Genomic DNA, 21,399 nt, shown 5'->3' with positions numbered 1-21,399 from the left:
TCACTGAGGATTGGATAAGAAAATTGTGGTACTTTTATATAATGGAATATTACACAGCTATAAAGAAAGAGAAACTCGAGGCTTTTGTAGGTAAATGGTCACAACTAGAGACCATACTCATAAGTGAAATAAATCAGACCTGCATGTGCAAGCAATGCACTGTCTCACTAGTGGAAAACCTGAAAGCGTGAATTAAGAACTAGGAGCTATGGTAGACACTTTGAAACGAAAGGAAAATGCTCACAGGTAAAGAGCAACTGGGATGTGGGAAAAGAGAAGGGAAAGAAGGAGAAATTTTGCATGTATGTATATACAGGATTGTTAACATAGTTGAACTACTATCTTCCTTTGCTGAAACAGTCAATGAGTCCTTGATTCAATATCGCATGTCTGTTTTCCTGAGAAACCACTTTGAAGATATCAATATGTAATACAACAAGCATTGTTAGATTCCTACCACTTTGTTTGTAATTCTGTATTGTTTGTATTGTTCTTCTGCTATTTTATAAATGGTTGTCTGTTTGTTAATGTTCTTCTTTTATTTTAAAAATAAAAAAAAGGATAAAAACACATATGACATTTAAAAATCATTCATTAAGACAAATCTAAAAACATGGTAAATATACTTTGGTGAATCGGCTAAAATGATATGTAATACAATTATAAATACATTTACCTATAGAATTCTTCTGTAAGGAAAACCAACACACAGGTATCCTCATAATGGTATTATTCGTAATAGCAAGAGACTAAATAGTACAAAAGTCTGCTATCAAAACTGGTTAAATTATTGTACATACACATAAAAAGGGAATAAGAAAGTTCTCTATATACTATATACCAGTATCTTTTTTATAATAAGAGTGGAGAAGGAAAGCACGTATTTTGACTTATAGGTATGGGAATTAGATGACTATGTAGACAAAGAAACAAACTGGAAGATGTACAATATTGTAATCTAGTTAAGAGCTGTTAATTAGGGAGACAGATAAGAAGCCAGAAGTGCGAAAGACTTTTAGTATACAATAAAAAAAAAATTTGAACCACAGGAATGTATTTCAAAAGGAAAACTTTAAAGACTATCAATTTTTAAAGATTAAAACTCAATATAACAGAACTGCTAGATTGAATGAATAATGTATGTAAAGTATATCATTGTTGCTTGTTTTACATATTTTGCCACTGTAAATTAAAACTTACTTTAAAATAACCTAAGATGCTACTCCCTAACAGTATCTATGTTGGGAGATTCCACTACAGAACTCTCTATGTCATGCAGTGTGCCATTCTTACTTTTCTTAAGGTCTTTTTGTATAATGTTACCTTAGTCTTTGTCCTCTATTTTCTCATTTTAAGGTTTGTTTTCTGTGAAGATGCTTTTGGTGGTGGTGTTTTGTTTTTAGATTCTCTCCACATTCACACAGAGATGTGGCCTAGCCTGGATCAGCATTCTCTGCCTATTATTATGATAATGCTGTGTGACTACAGATACAGACTGCAACACAGTTTGACTAAATCTTGATTTCAGCACTAACTATATGACCCCGGAGATACTTGCCTCAAACTTTTAACCTCAGTTTCCTGCTCTATAAAATAAATATCACAACTGCCTGATACAACTGTTAACATGGATTAAATTAGTTGATGTATGTAAAAGCTTTTTGGCAATACTAAGCAGTTATTAAATAGAAAACAATTTTATTACTCTTATCACAGGACTTCACTGAACTATTTGTATGTTTTTCTTTCTCTTTTTTCCTCACAACAAAGGCTCCTTTAAACATGGTATACACAACCCAGGCATGATGGTACACGCCTGTAATCCCAGTAAGTAGGAGGTTGACGCACTTAGGATCACTGTGAGCTCAGGGTAGCCTGGATTATACAGTGAATTCAAGGTCAGCCTGAACTACAAAGAGAGACCCTGTCTCAAAAAAACAAAAAATGAAAAATAAATAAAATTTAAAAATAAATAAAAATGATATATATACGCTAACACTTTCTGTAGGGCACATCTACAATGATAAACTTTGTATACCAGGGCTCAGTATCTGGTACAAACAAATCCATTATAAGTATTTCATGAAGTACTCATGTCAATACAGCAAGTGATAGCTGTGACATAAATAAGTCTTCAAAAAATCAATTCGATCTGTGATCTCAATAAATGATCACTCTTCTCTCTGAGAATGTTTTACCAACTTATTTCTCCCACAAAATACAAGTTAGCTGCCAAAATTTGCGTATTCTAGAGGAGGGAAGTATCTAGCAGTTACTTATTAAGTTGGAAAAACACTCACAAGGTTTCATTTTACATTAGCAAATTATCTTATGGTTTTCCAAATGACTATAAGTTGAAGAGTCCCAACTCTGACACTCATGTCCTAAGTAATCACATAAACTTCAAGTATTTATAAGAAGAAAAATACTGGCAATAATATGAAATAATAAATGCTAGCAACTAGCAGAGTTCCTGCCATGAAGCATACATATATATAATAAATAAAAATGATAACTTATTATCTAAATTTCAACTCATAAAGGTAAATTTCACATTTCCTCCTGAAATCTCAAAAACCATTGAAATATACTACAAGAACAAAAGTGAACCAGAACAAAAACAGGATAACCTTAAAATAATTTACCAATCATTTCCTCTATCTGTGAAATACTAGCACGTAATTCTAGTATTATATGACTAATTATATATGACGGGTGGCAGGTGAGGTAAAAGTCATACTGCTGGACTGACAGGAGCAATGTACACCATTTATTTTAATATCTGTACCTCGACATCCTGAACACTGGATAAAAAAGTTGATTAAATCCAGAAGTGCGATGTCCCTGTCTTGTTTATATGATTCAATCCAGTCGTCCACCACGGACTGTAGAAAAAAAATATAAAAATGAAATCTTCGAAAAAATTTTACATTATAGCAAATAAATTTTGAAAAGGTGTATGTGTCTGTGGGTCTACTTGAACAAGAAAACTACTTACCTGTAACTATTTATCTGTAGCCAAATAAAAGCAAAAATTCTCTCTTTCAGGCCAATAATTAGGTCCTAAAGATTTGTTGATAACACAATAGAAACATGACTATAGCAATACCATGAAGTTCAATAATTAAGTGTAAATCATAATATGAGAACCATATTCTAAACAAATAATACAAAAATTAAACCAACTTCATGTAGATAAAAGTTTCCTAAGTATCAGAAAACCCAACCCACTAGTAGTGCATACAAGAGTGCACACTACATGTAACAAAATGCATTTTTCAGAAGTACAAGGATGATTCAACATTTGGAAATCAAATAACCAAACTATCAACAGAGTAAAAAGAAAAAAGGAAATAATTTATTATTAGGATTCAAAAAGTATCTGATAAAATTCTGCATCCAGTTCTAATTTTAGAACAATTATAGAAAAACTGAGTAGATGGATTCTACTCAAAGACAATAAAGAAAAAAGATTAAAATATATTTGGTTTTGGAATACTTTAAAGACATTTCAAATAACAAAGAAATAGGTAAGACTGCCCCATTAACCATTCAACACACACTTGAAGTGTTTAGTTAATGCAACTATTAGTAAAATACAAGTAAAGACAATTGCTTCTCCCTACAAGCAAAGCTAAGTCTACTGAAATGAACTAAATGAGTCAATTTGACAAGATCATTGACAAGATAAATGTACAAAATAACCTTTTAATTCTGCAACAATTATAAAACATAAATACAAATGAAACTCCCCAAAAGCTTACAGGATATTAAAAAATGACCACAAAGATTAACATGTTCTGAATTTAAGGAAAAAAAAAAGTTTAGTCCTATATCTCTATATAGTCAAGTCTTTGCAACTTGTGACCTTTCTGATGTGATTCTAGTTGGCATTCCAGGTGGCAGAATTATGTGGATTTTTCTGGGGTAGGAGTGGTAGACAATTGTCAGAGGAAGTGTATAAAAAAAAACTTTTTAAAAATGTAAATTTGTGTATTTTACATGTAGTAAAATGTGCAATGTGTGATGTATGGTGAATTTTTACACACATGCCCAGCTGTGTAATCACAACTATGAAAAATATCAAACAGTTCCAATATTAAAGCATGTTCCCCGTACTCCTTCCCCAAACCATCCTTCCTGTTTCCTTTCAGCCACATAACAGTAACAGCCACAGTGTTTCCCATATTAGTAATTCCTTTCTGTATCTCACTGTATGAATGTGTCACAATGTACTGTACTACTCATTCTACTGCTGAAAGCCGTGAATACTACTTCCAATTTAGGGCTATTACAAACAAAATTGTTAGAAACATACTATACATATCTTTTGATGGACATACACATTCCTTTCTGGAATACTGGGTATATATAACCAATAGTAGACTTGTTAATACCTAGGATACACATGTCAAGGCTATGTAGACTATGCCAAACTATTTTCCAGAGCAAGTATAATACATTTTATTTTCACCAACAAAGTACAAGCAATAAATAAATTTCCAGTTACTCTACATCTTTATCAATATGAAGTATTTTCAGTCCTTTTAATTTCACCCAAGGTGGTTGGTCTTGCCCCTTTTCTCTCATACTCTTTATAAAAAAGAACCATCTTTCCTTCTTTCATATACAGAGAGAACACTTTTTGTATGCACTACTGTCTTCCTATCTCATCACAATAGTGTCTTGGAGGTTTTGTAAGAAAAATAAACACAATTAGACAAATATTATGGTGGTAAAAGACGGTTAAAAAAGAAAAAGAGTAACAGTAACTGTCTAAATTCCTGCTCATCTACAATTTGTAATTGCTAAAATGTGGAAGCAACTGAAATGTCCATCCACCGAGGACTGGATAAGAAAATTGTGGTACTTTTATATAATGGAATATACTCAGCTGTAAAGAAAGATAAACTCGAGGCTTTTATAGGCAAAAGGTCACAACTAGAGACCATACTCATAAGTGAAATAAATCAAACATACATGTGCAAGCACCGTATTGTTTCACTAGTGTAAAACTTGAAAGAGTTAATGTAAACTCGGAGGTATGATAGACACTGTAAAATGATAGGAAACTGCTCAAGAGTAAAGGGCAACTGGGATGTGGGAAAAGAGAAGGGAAAGAAGGAGAAATTTTGTATGTATATATGTACAGGATAGTTAACATGGTTGTTCTTCTGTCTTCTATTTCCACGCTGAAAGAAACTGTCAATGAGTCTTTGGTTGACCAGTATTGCATTTCTATATCTGTTTTCATGAGAAGCCACTTTGAAGATATCAATATGTAATACAACAAGCGCTGTTAATTCTCTACCACTTTGTTTGTAACTCTGTATTGTCTGTACTGTTCTTTTGCTATGTTGTAAAATGTTGTCTGTCTGTTAATGTTTTTCCTCCTTTTATTTTTTAAATAAATAAATAAATAAATAAATAAATAAATAAATTCCTGCTCATCTAACTAATGGTTCAGACCTCATGAACTCTCTCAGGATGATAAGAACAAGGCAAGAATGACTTAAAACTCAGAGCCCACATCAAAAAAGCACAGTGACCTAGCTAACAAAGTATAGCACAAAGCAAAGATGCAATTTCTACATGAGCCCAGCAACGTGAAGGAACTCTCAACATCATAAGACTTTCTTTACTTCTCCAAATTACAGAATCATTTTATGTTCCCAACCATTACATGGAAGAGCCCAAAACATTCTGAGTAAGACTTGTATGTTGGAATTTGCACTAGAAATATCAAAACTTACTACAAAGGCATTAAATACAAAATAAGTAAGGTAAAAAGAACGAAGTTTAGATCTATATATAGAGAATTCAACCGGTAACAAAGGAGATACTTCAATTTTAGAAGGCAAAGGAGTTTATTAATAAATATTGATGATGTTGGTTATGTAACCATAAATAAAATTATAGCACCTAAAGCTCTCAGAAAGTGTAGAGACAAGAAATCTAAAGAAGTAAACTCCACAGAGCCTTTCTTGTATTGGCAGACTGGTATCTATTAGAAGTGGCTTGGACACTGACAGTTATAATACAAAGGGCCTTGACTGGGGTAAGGACTGGGGAAAAAAAAATGGAATGAGAGGAGAGAAGGGAGGGGAAAACTAGCAAAACAGCCAGTCATATAAAGCACCCATAATCAAACTTACCGTACATCTTTAGGAAAGAGAAAAATCTTGAAGTGGCCAGATGGCACATATGGAGGAACAAAGAATAAGAGACACATAAAGAACATAACCACATAAAGAATAATACAGCCTGGCAAGGTGGTACATACATATAACCCCAGCACTGTGCAAGCTGAGGCAGGAGGACTGTGAACTGGAGGCTGGCCTGAGCTACAAACCAAGATCCTATCTCAAAAACAAACAAAACCAACAAGTGCAGGCAAGCTCATGGATAATGGAATATATTTAAAGTACTGAAAGACAAACCTATCCATTTTACCCAACTCTTACTCAAAATAACTCTTCCAAATAAAGGCAAAGCAAAAGCATTTCAGAATATAAAGGTAAAAGAATAAATAAGAATAAAACCAACCAAATGGACAAAACACCTTTTTTGAAAGATAGAGATGTCCAGAATGGATTAAGAAAAAAACAAAACAAAAAACAAAAAACCCGACCAGTATGCAGACTGTAGTTGTAATTATGACAAAAGATGGGGAGAGCAAATGCCAGTATTGTATTATTTGAAAATAATCTCACATAAAAGTCCTAAGAAGTCAGACAAAACAAAAGTATGTTTTCCAACACCATGTATTTATTTGACTTTCAGGACACAAATTACATGTATTTTCTTTGGTTTAACATAGTGTAAGAAGGAAAAAAAATACATACACACACCTAATAGTTAAGGTAGTTATACCGCTAACTGCTATTAGTTCACTGAAAAGAAAGGTTTATGCCTACATTGTTTGATCAACCTTTTATGCCTATACATATCTTGTAATAGAGCAATGACTTTGAAGATAACAATATTCAACGTACTGACAGTTTACTCTCCTACAATCTTGTTTTGAAATTTTATACCATTGTTTTTATTGTTTAGTTTCTTTTCTTGAAACTAAAAAATATTTTAATTTGAAGAACTAATAAAAATAAAAATGAAACAGTTTATCAGCCAGTTATAGTAGCGCAGACTTGTAATCCCTGCAGTCTGAGATGCTAAAGCAGGATGACTGAAAGGTCAAACCCAATCTGGTACTTAGTGAAAGAAACCCTGTCTCAAAGTTAAAACAACAAACAAAGTTAAACAAACAAACAAACAAAAAACTGAGGATGTAGCTCAGTGCAAAGGTGCAGGGTGCCAGCTCTACTAAAGAGCCAATAAAAAAAGGAAAGTGTACCTGTAATTTTCACATTGTAAAAAATTTTATACAACACTTTAAAGAATTTCCAAAGGCAACTGCCTAGCCATGTTCAGATGGGTGAATTATAAAAACATAATGTGTGATCTAAACGTACAGTGAATGTTTACATTTCAAAAAATGTATTACAGTAAAAAACATGTTGCCATAAATCCTCCCCAAAATATTTCCCCTCACTGCAACCATATTTATCCCATCATTCTTATCACTTTGTGAAGCAGTTCTAGAAGTCCTTTTTCATCAGTGTCTTTGGGCTGCAAAGTCACGATTGTCTCAGTATCACAAATTGATTAAAAACTTTAGCCTTTCATGGTCATTTTGACATTGGCAAAGAGCCAGAAGTCACACAGTGCCACATCTGGTGAATAAGCCTGCCTTTCTTTTGGATGGCATATAGCAGCAGCATTTACTCAATTTTTTTTTTTTTAATAGAACCTCATGAAAGAGCTACAGAACTACTTTAAAAAGGGGCAAGAACAACTGATAAGTGTGTTTGAAGCAAGGAGCAAGGGCAAGTATTTTGAGTAGAACTAATGGTGATATGTCTTTTACTCTAATAATGTTTAAAAATTTAAACATACAGTATTTTTTGATCAGCCCTTGTACCTCAATACAAGGGCACTGTTCAAAGATGGTTAAATATCATTCAAATAAAAAGAGAATAACTACCTACGTAAGATACTTGAGTTGTTTGGAGTATGTATGGAGGGGGTGTCTTTTGAAAGATTATTCTGTATACAATATTATTAAGCAAAATATATTGAAGATGTATAGATTTGAGTTACTGTACTGCAAAGTTTAAACTATTTCCACACCTGTAATTTCAAGAATGATGTAATCCTTTTGAGATCAACAACAAATTAGCTCAATGATTAAAGAAAAAACTCATTCTTCTGATAAATGGAATTTAGGAATAAATGAAACTAAGTTGGATTTAATTCAATATTTCTAATTGAATTCACTCTGAGATGATGTAAGCAAGCAGTTGGGACCCTCTGAAGAGGATGAAGGAAGATGAGCAAAAAAAGAGAGTGATCTAAATATAGGCAGGACTACAGCAATTGCTGATTCACAACCCTCTACCCAGATAACCCACTGAGATCCTCCTTCCTAATATACCAGGATTCTGTCTTCCCAGGACATCCACCTCCCATACTTCTGGAGCAGAAACTAAGAGATTTGAAGCTAGTCAATACGGTTGAGTCCTGAACAGAGGAGAACAGGTATAGTATCAGCCTCATATATCCAAGCCACTTACTCCCTGGAAGATACCTAGATCACAAAAGATTTTCACAACTTTTTGTTCTCTTACACTTTTATTATAGCAGCACCACTCTCCTGAAAATTTTCCTCTTTTCAAACAGTCTGAAAATTATAAGTTCAAGTATGTCTCTTCTCATGCCCTCAACTACAGCCCAATGTTTTTATATTTACTTAAGTAATTTATTGATATGAGTATCTTGCTGTTATAAAGAATACTGCTGTAAAGATACAAACATGATATTTGCAAGAAACATACTTTAAATGTAGGAGCACAGATGGAATGCAATAAAAGGATTAAAAATACATACCATGCAAACATTGGCCAAAAAAACCCTGTTACAGGCATAATCATATAAGACAAAATAGAAATCAAGATAAAGATAATAGGCTGGGGATTTAGCTCAGTGGCAAAGCGCCTGCCTGGCAAGCGCAAGGTCGTGAGTTCAGTTCCCAGTACTGGAGAAAAACCAAAAAAAAAAAAAAAAAAAGATAAAGATAATAAAACACAAATTCTGTAATAATAAAAAGGTAAATTTATTAGGGAGCTATAACAACACTAAGTTTATATAACATGTTATGAGTCTCAAGACACATAAAATTCAACTAAAAGAAGAAATAGGCAAATTCATAATCATAGGTGAGATGTTTTTACACATGGTTCGTGGTAACTGATCAAAGAAACAAATATACCACAGAAATAGCACACATATAGAAGATCTGAGTAATACAGTTAATACACATGACCTGACATGCATAAAACATAAAATTAACATTACTGAATACACATTTAAATTTACACAGAATTTGCCAAAATAGACCAGAAATCAAATTTCTTAAATTTTTAAGGACAGAAACAACACAAAGCACGTGTTCTGGCCTTAACGGATTTAAATTAGCAGTCAACAACAAAAATATCCCCAAATGTTTGATAATTAGAAAATACTTCAAATTCAGAATAACAATATATTAAACTTTTTGAATATAGCTAAATGCAGAAAGACTTGTGCCTTTAAATATTTATAATTTATATAGTTAATTTATACCTGAAGTAAATATAAAAGAATGGTCTAATGGTGTAAGCTTATACCCTAAGAAATATTCCAATTCGGGGGTAGAAGAAGTTATGCAATATAATTCTAAGAACATTTCTGGTAACATAGCTTCCAGAAAATCACAGAGAAGGCCATAACTTTAGAACATCTGAATCGCAACTGAGGCTACACAAATGTGCAGGGATCTAGGTTGACAGAGATTCTACTACCTCAGTAGGTTGCCTTCAAGTATCAATATCCAGCTGATGGAAAAGAAAATAACAAAAAAGCATCTCATGGTAAAGTTCTGTAAGTCAGTTTTGTAAATGGTGCATATCACTTTAGCCAGTACTTCATCTGGATGCAAGAGAAGTGGAAAAATAAGAGTTTTTGATTGCCAGTAGCCTCCCACCATTTACATGCACCCTTTCTCTTATCCAGAGAAAATACATGCATAGTTATTATAGTACTGTTTAGCAAAATATACAAAGAAATATTTCATTAAATTATATCCAGATAGTCCAGGGAAATATTAGCTGGTAATATAAATGTGTTGACTCTATGTTATCAGTAATAATAAAGAGGTTATTTATGACATTAGGTAGAAAGAGAAATGTGATTGTATTCTTCACACACACACTCAAAATACAAAAAATTCAAACACTGCATTTGCACGCTCTCAATTCATTCCAAAATGTTCTTCTCTACGATTTTAGTACATAAAAATCCTTCTGAGCACTCAGATCTTCACAGAAAGTCTTAAAAAAAAAAATCTGAAGCATAGATTACAAAGGACACAAATCACACCATATGCAAAAATTATTTTATTTTATTGTACTAGAAAACAGTATAAAAGCATTTTGCTTTGCTTCATAAATAATTTAAGGAAGTTGGAAAAATTCCAACAATTTCAAAAACTGAGAAGAAAAAGCTACAAGGAGAAAATTTAAGTTATGTGGAACAGAACAGTCAATGCAGTAATTTAAAAATGAATTTTAAATCTTACCCCTAAGTTCCCTAGATGGTAAAAAAGATCATTTCAACCTGTATAAGTATGCAGTACACTATTGAGTCCATATTCTTCAAACTCCGTTGGATAAACACACATTTTCAGTAGGCCATTTGACAGGACTGTTGTTAAGGTGAAAAAGGCATGAAAAATTAGTATTCTATACAGCTGCTTAAGATTAGATTCATTGGCTCTGGGGTAACATAAGCAGATGGCAAAGATAACACACTTGCTTGTGCACCTAAGAGCCTAAGCAGGGCCAGACATGAAGCACAACTTCAGTTGTTCCAGCTACTCAGAAAGCTGAGGAAGGAGGACTGCTTGACCTGAGGAATGAAAGAACACTCTGGGCAACATCCTGCCTCAAAAACCAAAAAAAAAAGGCCCTGATCCAGAATATTAAATGAAAGACCTCCCCTCCTTCAAACTGACAATCGCTACAAAATAAATTTTTGAGGTAATTTTTTTACATCATACCTTTTAGTAGTATCTCAGAGCCTTTTTTTTGGCGGGGGGGCGGTGCTTAGTATGACTACTACATGGTAAGACAGAAATTTTTTTTACTTCAGGTATAAGCCAAAAAATTCTTAATTTTCAGAGCTTTTCAAAGACTGGATTTTTGTATGCACTGTTTTATATATATTTTAATGTAACTCTTCAGAGGCTTGTGGGGATAAACTGCTTTTGTTGACACAAAGCTATTTCTCTTCATGTGTATTTCTGGAACAACCAACTGTGGTTTCCGGCCAATATGCTCCGACCATTGTCTTTTTATACAAGTATATTTCTGCATAAACTTAGAAAAAAATAAGCTTAGATAAATGGTGTTGTCCTTCACATGATAAGCCATATTTTCACTTCACTTTACATAGGAATGAAATCACAGTTTATAACATTCCAACATTTTCCAGAAAAAAATAATAATACCCCATGATCAGCATATTTCATACTTTAACTTTTGGTATCATTCTGCTTATAAAATAGCAAGCTATTATCATTAAATGTATTTTCAATTTAACACAGTAACTAAATCAGCTTGAAAGCCAAGTTCTTTAAGCCAAATACTCTATATACATAAAGCTAGCAGATATTTTATCAATTCTCTTAATGTTAAGTTTTTGTAGTATTTCTCTCCAGTCTGTAAGCTACCTTTATATTTGCAGTATTTATCTTGCAGAAGCTCTCATCAGTAATTTCTGGCAAAATGACAGCATGAATTTGCATTCTCAAACTACCTCCCATGACATTCCCATTCAGAACAAAGCCACTGCTATGATGAACATAGCAAATCCTGTTGGTGCAAGCAAAACTATGGGTTTTACAAGAATCTCTAGAGAAGAGAAACAGCAGAAAATTTAGCCAAGAAAAAGATGGGTAGAAAAGGCCTAGGCAAAGGATGAGGACATCTGTTTGCCTGTTTCTTAAAAAAATAGCATCTAAAAAATTACTCGATCTTCTTTACAATGATATAAGTCCTGAGATATGTGGTCCTAGGAAAGCCTCTTGTAAATTCTTGGGCCTTCAAAAACTGAAGGGACAAAAGAATAAATTAAAGTGCTTCCCACTCTTGAAGTTGAGTGGGGAAACACTATTCAATTACAAAACTGTTGGTTGGAGTGATATACAAATGGAGATCACAGCAGTATCCACTACATATGATTTTGTTTCAATTAAAGGACACTGATCATTTATTTAATCACATAAATTGAATGTTAATGTTAAAGCAAAATAATATGCCTAAAAGATTCAGTACTTGTGAAGGACAAAAAAAAGGAAATCAACTATATATCAAACTGGTAGGAAACATAAAACATACAAGGAACTGGGACAGAGGGATGGCTTAATATTCCCTGGAAAAATGCAAGGGATTAATTAGGGAGAAATTAGGTAGGGAGAAATTAGGTAGAGAGAAATTTGGGAGAAATTAGAGAGAAATTTGGTACATGGTGGAATTCCAACACAAAAAACAAAAATGCAAAGAATTCATGAATACAAGAATAAACAACTTGGAAGCTATCTCTAGAAGATCTAACATGTATAGCTATTTGAATGGTAGAAAAAAAGAACAAAGGAGAAAAAGATAGGTAAACTGATCATTTTAAAAAGGAAAATCTACCTGATCAATAAATATTTAAATCTAAAGACTAACAGGACTCATCTAGTTATAGCCAGGATTAACTTAAAAAATGACATACATTTAAGCATATCCAAGTTAAACTCATAGTTCCAGGGAAAAAGTAAAAATCTTATAAAAGAATAAAGAGAAATAATAAAAAAATAAAAATCAGGACAAATAATTAAAAAGTCAGATAAAATACACACTCTATCCCTACAAAGAAGATTCAACACTTTACCTCTTAGAGAGCAAAGAGCCAAGAAACACCAGACATATAAGGAAATGCTCCACATTTATTATCACTCTCTTGTGTTTCAGTTCTAAATTTATTCTTTAGTATTGTTCTGGTATAACAGATTCTATAGGCATTTCTCCTTTCTATTAAAAACTGTATCAGTGTAGCATCTGGAAGGACACTGCAGGAAGAAAAGGGCTTTTCTTACTGGTTCTCAAATACTGCTTCCCCCCACCCCCTTTCTTGCTACATTTTCTATCACTGTGTGTATGTAAGGAAATCCGGCGGTGGTCTGCTTCACCCTCACATCAAGAGTGTTGACCCTGTGCCTGAGCCTGGGACTGGCTGATCACCCTCTGACTACCTATCTCCCAACATGGATACTGGAGCGTTCCAGGTCTCATGGTGGAGTGTTCCAGGTCTCAGGTCTCTTCCAGTATCCCATCTCTCCATATAAAACTATCTACTATACTCAAAAATATATGCCTCAAAGTGTTGTTTCCTGCTGCCCAGCAATTCTTAACCGGATTGGCCAAGGCAACCCTTTGGTTCACTGGATGAACTTTGCCATCCAGTGACCTGTACCTTTTTTCAAGAACATTGGAACACCAGTCTGGCGAAAGCAACCTTCTCTTCCCCAAAGCTGCCTGTATCAGTCAGTGCTCACTAAAGAAACAGATTTAATGTTTTATATATATATATATATTTTAAATACAAGGATTTACAAGGTAGGCTTACAATGGCTCCTGATGAATTAGGTGTAGAAGAGTGCAAAAGGGCTGACTGCATGCTGGAGATCTGAAGGATCTAGGCAAATGTAGAAGCCCTGAAGCTCACTGTAGAGTCCTGTATGAGTCTACATCAGGAGGCTTTGAGGTCTGTGCTGGAAGGTTGAAGGGTCTGCACTGGACGGCCAAGCAGTTCATACTAAAAGCGAGGAGACTGATGTCAATGGTAAAGATGATAACTGGAATTTCTCTGAAGAAAGAGAAGTGAGACTTCCTTTTTCCTTCCTCCATTAATTCTTTCAGGTTAAAGCTTATTGGTAGTTGCTGCTCACATCGAAGGTAGGTCTTCTGTCTTCAGTAAATGCATTCAGCCACTACCCAAATTATGTTAATACAATAAGCCGAGCACGTCATACTAAAGCTGACACAACAGCTATCACTCTGCCTTTCCTTGAGAAATTTCCTTCAACTCTTAGATACCCTTCAAAGTTAACTTTATATTTTTATATATAGTTATTCCTGTTATCATAATTCTATTTATTTTAACGAATCTTATCAAATAAAAAAAACTAACCATGCTATCACCAGTGATACAGTACAAGCTGAAGCATATGCATTGGGAGTTTCAGTGGATGCTACATTTGAGCATTATGGCCATAAAGAGGACTATAAGGGCAATTGTGTAAGACAGAATAAGTACCCTTGAGCACTTATGGAGAGAAAACGACAAGGCCAAATATACTAACTCCCAGTTTAAATCACAATCTAGAAAGTAGAAAACTTCTGTGACTTCCCTAGAACAATCTTTACTTACAGTTGTGGGACTAGTAACTGCTAAAAATCAAGATAAAATTTAATTGTGTAGTTGCAATACCAACTTAGTTCATTTTGACAAGTTTCTCATCAAGATAAAATTTAATTTTGAGTTGCAATAAAAACTTAGGTCATTTTGACAAGTTTCTCAAGGAACCTAACTAGAAAAGAATGGGATTCTGAAACTTGAAAAATAGACATCTGGTTGCTCTTAATGTGAACAACTCTTCTTACTCCCAAGTAATAACCTCATATACTAGTATTACCTGCCAGTGTCTGAGAAGAGTTGCCTTCTCCAACTTTTTTCTCTGATATTTTTACATGGGCAGATTCAACAATCCCCTGCCAGCACTAGATTCAGTAGGGTCAAACCTCAGCATATTCCAGGGGAACAAGTATACACTATAATCTAGGAAGAGATATCCTACATGCCCAACTGTTACCTGAGGAACATGCCATGCATGGTGGCTCACACCTATAATCAGCACTGGGGAGGCTGGGGAAAGGATTGCTGCCAGTTAGAGGGCCGCCTGGGCTACACAGTAAGTTCGAAGCTAGACTGGACTACATAGTAAGACCACTTCTCAAAAAAGGACATACATACAGTATTTGACAAAAGAAGGAGAAATGTATCACTAGATCAGGAAAAATTAATTCACATAGATACTCTACATTTAAGGTTTTACTTCATTTAGTTGGAAACGGCTATTTATGATAGTTTACCTGGATAATGCACCAAAAGTTGGATTTAACAGGTACCAGATCTTCCCTAGCACTGATAAAGAAATAATAGCACCCAATGGTAACACAGCCCAAGTGGCAACACTTAAATCATCAAAGACAAAATGGACATATTATCTGTAAAGGGCACCAGGGACATACTGGTAATCAGAATATCTTAGCTTATGAAGATCTTTGGCAGTAGGTAATTACCAGTGCCTCTAGTAACAAAATAGGTGAGCAGACTGTGAGTACTATTTTATTTATACAATAAGAAGAATTCTAGGTTTGGTAACTAGAAACCTTATCTAAGGAGACACAGAAGAGATTTAAAGCCTCTCTCAGTTTGCAGATGTAACTCAATTCACAGACTTAACTTTGCTAAAACATGTCCCCCACTGCACAATTATACCAAGTACATTATTTTCCAATAACCCTTCCCTAAAGCAATTAACAATAATTAGAGGCATTGTTAAAAGGAAATATTTAGCCAATTCATGTGTTAGTAGACACCACCTCTTAATTGATGTTAGGGAAATTCAAAGTGCCATTGTGATCCACTAGTTAAATTAGGGGCTCTTCAGTGGTCAGGTGATAGATGGCATTGTCATTCCATTTTAATTAACTGGGAGTCCAAAACAGTCCACAGACCCTTCTTGTGATTATTTCCCCCATTCTAGAATGTATAACTGGAAAAGACACAACTTGGCAACTCGCAGAATCCCCACATCAGCTTTCTGACTCATTGGGATAATGGGCATTATGGTAAATTAATTGAACCTCATTTCCCTACCAAGAAAACAAACCAGAAGTAATACTACGTCCCTGGGAAAAATGTGTAGTTTCATCACAGAACTGGAAGAGGCAGGGGTGATGAGGCCTATTACATTTCCAATTAATTTATCAATCTGGCCTACTCAAAAGTCAGTGGAATCTTGAAGAATAATGTTGAAATGCATAATGTTAAGGAGGTAGTGATGTTCACTCCAGTTGTAACCCCTAGCACTCAATGTATAGCTACTGACTTGGCTACTACCTTGTTTCTCCTATTAACAAGAACCACTCAAAGAAGAAAAAAAATTTTTTTAACCTAGAAAGGGCAAGAATACACCTTCATAGTATTACTTATTACTGTAACTTTCCTGCTCCATGTCATAATACAGTTCCTGTTTGGTTATCTACTATCTAAGAATTTCTGTGGGTTAAGAAGTCCGTGCATACATACCTTAGCTGAATTTTCTGCTTAGAGAGTCTCATAAGGCTATAATCCAGGTATTCACTCTGCTACACATTCTCCCTTAGATACTCAAAGGAGAAAGAAACAATTTTTTAGCTCACTTAGATTAAAGGCAGAATTTATTTCTCTACAGTTACAGAATTAAGGCCACTGTCCTTCTGCCAGTGACTGAAAAGTAGTCTCTCAATGCCAAGAAGCTACCCAGAGTTCCTTCTCACACAGACTCCTCCAACATGTTTACTCTGTCAATCCAGCAAGGCAAATCCTTGGAAAAAGTATGCTAGCAAGCAAGAGTCTTCTATAATGTTCTGTCATCATGGAACTGCCTGCTTATCATTTTTTGTTATGATCTATTCATGAAAAACAAGTCACAGACTTTAATACACTCAACAGGACAAGCCAAGAGTGTGAACATCAGGAAGTGAGGTTCATGAGGGACAATAGTTGGGTCTGATTTCTGTAATAGCCCAGAGATACACTGACTATCTTTATATTCCACAAATAATTTTGCTGATATATTCTATACTGAATGCCTTGTTATTTTAATGAGGAGGGGGGATTCTACTCCTTCTTTTCCATGTTTTACCAAAGCATTACATGTACAATGCTGTCAAAAACTGCCATTAAACAGATCATGTGTTTGGCAGCATGAGGCCTTGTGTTAAATCTCCAATAACCCCCAAACCCAAAATAGTAGTAATAGGCCAGGCGTGGTAGCCCATGCCTCTAATCCTAGAACTCAAGAGGCTAAGGCAGGAGGATCACTGTGAGTTTGGGGCCAGACTGGGCTACATAAGCAGGTTCAAGGCCAGCCTGGACTACATAGCGAGACCCTGTCTCAAAAAGTAAAAAACAGTAAATATTGATGTAAAGACAAGGGGGTAAAAAGCTAAAAGAAACGACAGCATGCTAGTAAGGTGTAGGACTGATGCTGAAGGGTGCAGGACAGGTGACTGTGTCAATCATTTTCATTTCTTAAAATCATGTACATGTATTATTTAGATAAAAATAAAATTCTGTTCATTAAAAGAAAACAAAGATATGACTTGCTAATGGATCAAATACCTAGGTATAACATTCTTAAACTTTGAAACTGCTAAAAGGAAATATAGAGGAAATAAATGAAGCCACAGACACAAAGATTTCTTGAATAGGATTCCATTAGAATTTCTACACTACTGGTAGGAATGTAAATTAGTACAGCCACTATGGAAATAAACATGGAAATCAGTATCAATTTCCTTCTGGAAATATATTAAGTCTAAATACCAGAAATACTTTATAAACAAAATAAATTCTAAAATAACTTTAAAACAACATCTTTTTAAAAAAATAATGCGAGACTAAAGAATAGTAACTGAGAAATAATTTCTTATTGTATGTAATATGGGCTCTCTTTACATGACCCAGGAAGTAATATTTCAATGGAAAAATGAAAGATATGTGGGTGGACGTGACAGCATAAATAATGACGGACTAACTATAGTGAAAATGTACCTCCCACCTTGCTAGTAATGCATGAACTTTATCATAAAGTGGTAACAACTCTTTTGAAGTATACAATGTCTGTCCTCAAAGTGTCTTCTGAGATCAAAATATCTAAAGTACCAAATACTATTATTTCACAAAAGATGAATCAAGGAATACCACAAAGGGAATTAGTAATATCTACTAAAATAACTGCATTCATTTAGACTAATAAGCTTGACATCAGCAAGTACACAAAGTTAGGTCACAAATATTATAGGTAAATGATTTCTTATCATGTCATCAAGAATAACCCTGTGACTATTGCTAGCTCTGTTAATCACAGTGTACCTGGTTAAAATACAGGCTTTTAGAAAAAAATGTAAATTATTACTGTTCACTTCTATTTAAAACGAACAGGAAAAGAACCTGAGTATAATCAAATTCAATGTCACAAGATGGCAAGCATCACAAAGAGAAGCTAGGAAAGAACATACAAATACAAGTCATACGATAGATAAATGTTGAAGTTTCAACGTAAGGACTTTTAACTCTGTTAACAATGTTTTTTCAAACGATCCTTTCTGCATCCAATTAGGACAAATTCATACCCTAGCCCAATGATGCTGCAAACAGCATGACTCCTACATGTACTGTCTAAACCTTCACATAAAGGAGCAGACTTTAGGACACTGGAACAACTACTATTCAAAGAATTCCTGGCATCAATTACAATGAACACTCTTCTTTTTACTGAACAGTAAATTCACATTTCTAAAATCTGTATTACTTAGCTACAGGAGGAATGATAAACAATTACATGAACTCCTAGAGGTACAAATTTCATTTTCAATGACATTAACAATCCTTTTAAGTATGCTAGATCAGCATTGTCTCTTACTGCTTTAAAACCAACTCCAAAATATTTAACAATGTCTCTATCCAGGTACTTGTACGCCAAGAATTCTAGTGTTGACCACACACTGATACAGTGTTAAATCAAACATCCTCACCAACAGGAAATTAATTTCCCTTGCCTTTGTATCTCAAAGGCTTAGGATGAAAGCTTCGAAAATAATAAGGAATTCTAGCAGCACATATTTGATTTAATTTAGAAACAAACTGTGAATTTGTTTTCTAGACGAATTCTGTTTTATCTATGATTACAAAATGAGAACCTATACAAGCACATTTAATCCAAATTTATGAGGAAGAAATCTCATTTATACCTGAATATAGTTTTATATAGGTAATCTTCTCTAAATTTCAATTCTTAGTGATGGTATGAATATTATACTTTTGTCAGAAACATTAAAGTTAGGTTATCCTCTTTTAAATGAAACTGTATGAACAATATAAAAGCATATAAATATAAACATAAAGGCTGTGTTTCCTAAAATTTACTCAGTGAAGACAATTTACATAAAAGCTGAATTTCTTAAAAGTTATTCAATCAAATAAACCATTTTATCTATTAACAATTCTTTATACACACACACCAGACTATCAGTCACAAACACAACGACTGCTTATTTAATCTGCCTTAGATCATCTGCTAATAGTGTGATATACATGAGATTATGCTTTTAAAAGAAGATTTAGGGGAAATAATCCGAATTAATAATACCTAAAACTCCAAGTTAATTTAAAGCCATAAGCCTGATGCAGATAGTATACACACACACACACACACACACACACACAGATGTTTACTAATTGTTAAATTCATTTTAAAAAGCTGCGTTTGGATATAATTAAACAAAATCTTAAGGATTTCCTAATTTGATTTTTTGTTTGTTTGTTTTTCTTCCAGTACCAGGAATCGAACTCATAACCTTGCACTTGCCAGGCAGGCGCTTTGCTGCTGAGCTAAATCCCCAGCCCCAAGATTTCCTAATTTGAGTTTCTAACTTTCTTTAGAACTCTAGCTTTAAGTAACTTACAGGAAGTGATTATTAACCTACTACTAATCACCAGCTTTCATACTTTTTACTGCTTTAAAGAAATATGATAAAATTGATAAGCTGGGTGTGGTGGCGCACACCTATAATTGCAGCACTCTGGAGGCTGAAGTAGGAAGATCCTGTGAGATCAAGGTCAGCTGTGCTACACTGTGAATTCCAGGCTAGCCTGGCCTGCATCATGATGAAGAAAAACAAAGTAATGTTGATACTGTCAGCATTACACCATGATGATAAGACTGATAGGGAAGTTGGGCATGGTAGTGCATGTCTGTAATATGGGGTGGAGGGGCAAGGACCTTGAGGCGGAAGGATCTTGTAAGTTCAAATTTAGCCGAAGCTACATAGTGAGTTCAAGGGTAGCTTGGACTATGTAGTAAGACCCTGTAACAAAATATCAAAACAATCACTCCAAATACTGATTAGTAGTGAATCCACAACAGATACAAAGCCAGAAATGGTCACATTTCACAACAAACATGAAAGGTGGAGTAGATGTTGTTGACAAGTTATGAAGCAACTATGATGTCACTCAAAACACAAAGCACTGGCCAATGGTTGTGTTTTACTGAATCCTAAACATGTCAGGCAAAAATACTTCCACAGTTTACAAAGAAAATAACAAGCACAAAATATCACAGAGAAATTTTCTTAGAAGATTAGGATTGGAATTGAAAATGATCAATTACAACAGAGGAAGAACAGTATGTCTCTGCCCAAAGAACTCCACAAAAGAATTCTGGAGCAGGGCAACCCCCTCCTGCCTCTCAGGAGCTTTCCTATTCCCCATTTCTTTTCTCCACTATGTTTTTCTACTCTTAACCTCCACTGTTCCTGAGAATTCGTTCTTCAACTTTGGGAGACACAAGCTCGGCGTATTTGATATCTAGCACTTCCCCTACATCATCTCAGAGGTCCCACTGAAATACTTGGAAGGAAGTAAGACTTTGCTTTTGTTTCATAGCACCCATAAAATATTTCAACTGGATTCTGGATTGTGACTTGCTTGGGTAATCAAAATTGTCAACCTTGAATTTTATGCCTTGTCTTTGACAACTGTTTAGGCCTTGTCTTTTTATGCATTGTCTTTTGTTAAAATTACGGTAAATTTAAATTAAGGACATGGAAAGATTACGATGCTACTTTGATGTGGCCTTTTATTCCTATTTTGTATATGCTGTATTTTGGACTTAGTTGCTTAACTTATTAGCGTTCCTTGTTTGACCTGTTTGACTGCTATGGTTTGTTATCTTAGCAGCATTAGGGAAATGTAACATTAGAGCATCCCCCAATGGGGCTTTAATATGAAATGCTGTAATACACGAAATCTAGTTTATACTTATATAGGAAATGTACATGCCTATTAATATATCACAGGACCCTAGCTGCCAATTAAAAGGTAATCAGCTGGCAGCTGTTTCTTTTTTTTTTTTTTTTTTTTTTT

At 34.3% G+C, this 21,399-nt stretch overlaps 1 protein-coding gene across 1 annotated transcript in view; it reads right to left on the bottom strand.

The window, feature by feature from the left end:
- Positions 1–21,399, bottom strand: part of Stag1 (stromal antigen 1) — a gene marked incomplete in the record, with an annotated part of 394,726 nt that overhangs the window by 213,122 nt on the left and 160,205 nt on the right. Inside the window, 1 exon segment of the mRNA XM_013505748.1 lies at positions 2,789–2,885. Within this exon segment, the coding sequence (XP_013361202.1) occupies positions 2,789–2,885 (97 nt within the window).

The sequence above is a fragment of the Chinchilla lanigera genome, unplaced genomic scaffold (genome assembly GCF_000276665.1).
Source record: "Chinchilla lanigera isolate Chin_1 unplaced genomic scaffold, ChiLan1.0 scaffold00100, whole genome shotgun sequence".
Lineage (NCBI taxonomy): Eukaryota > Metazoa > Chordata > Mammalia > Rodentia > Chinchillidae > Chinchilla > Chinchilla lanigera.
This window is presented reverse-complemented; position numbering and strand designations above follow the sequence as displayed.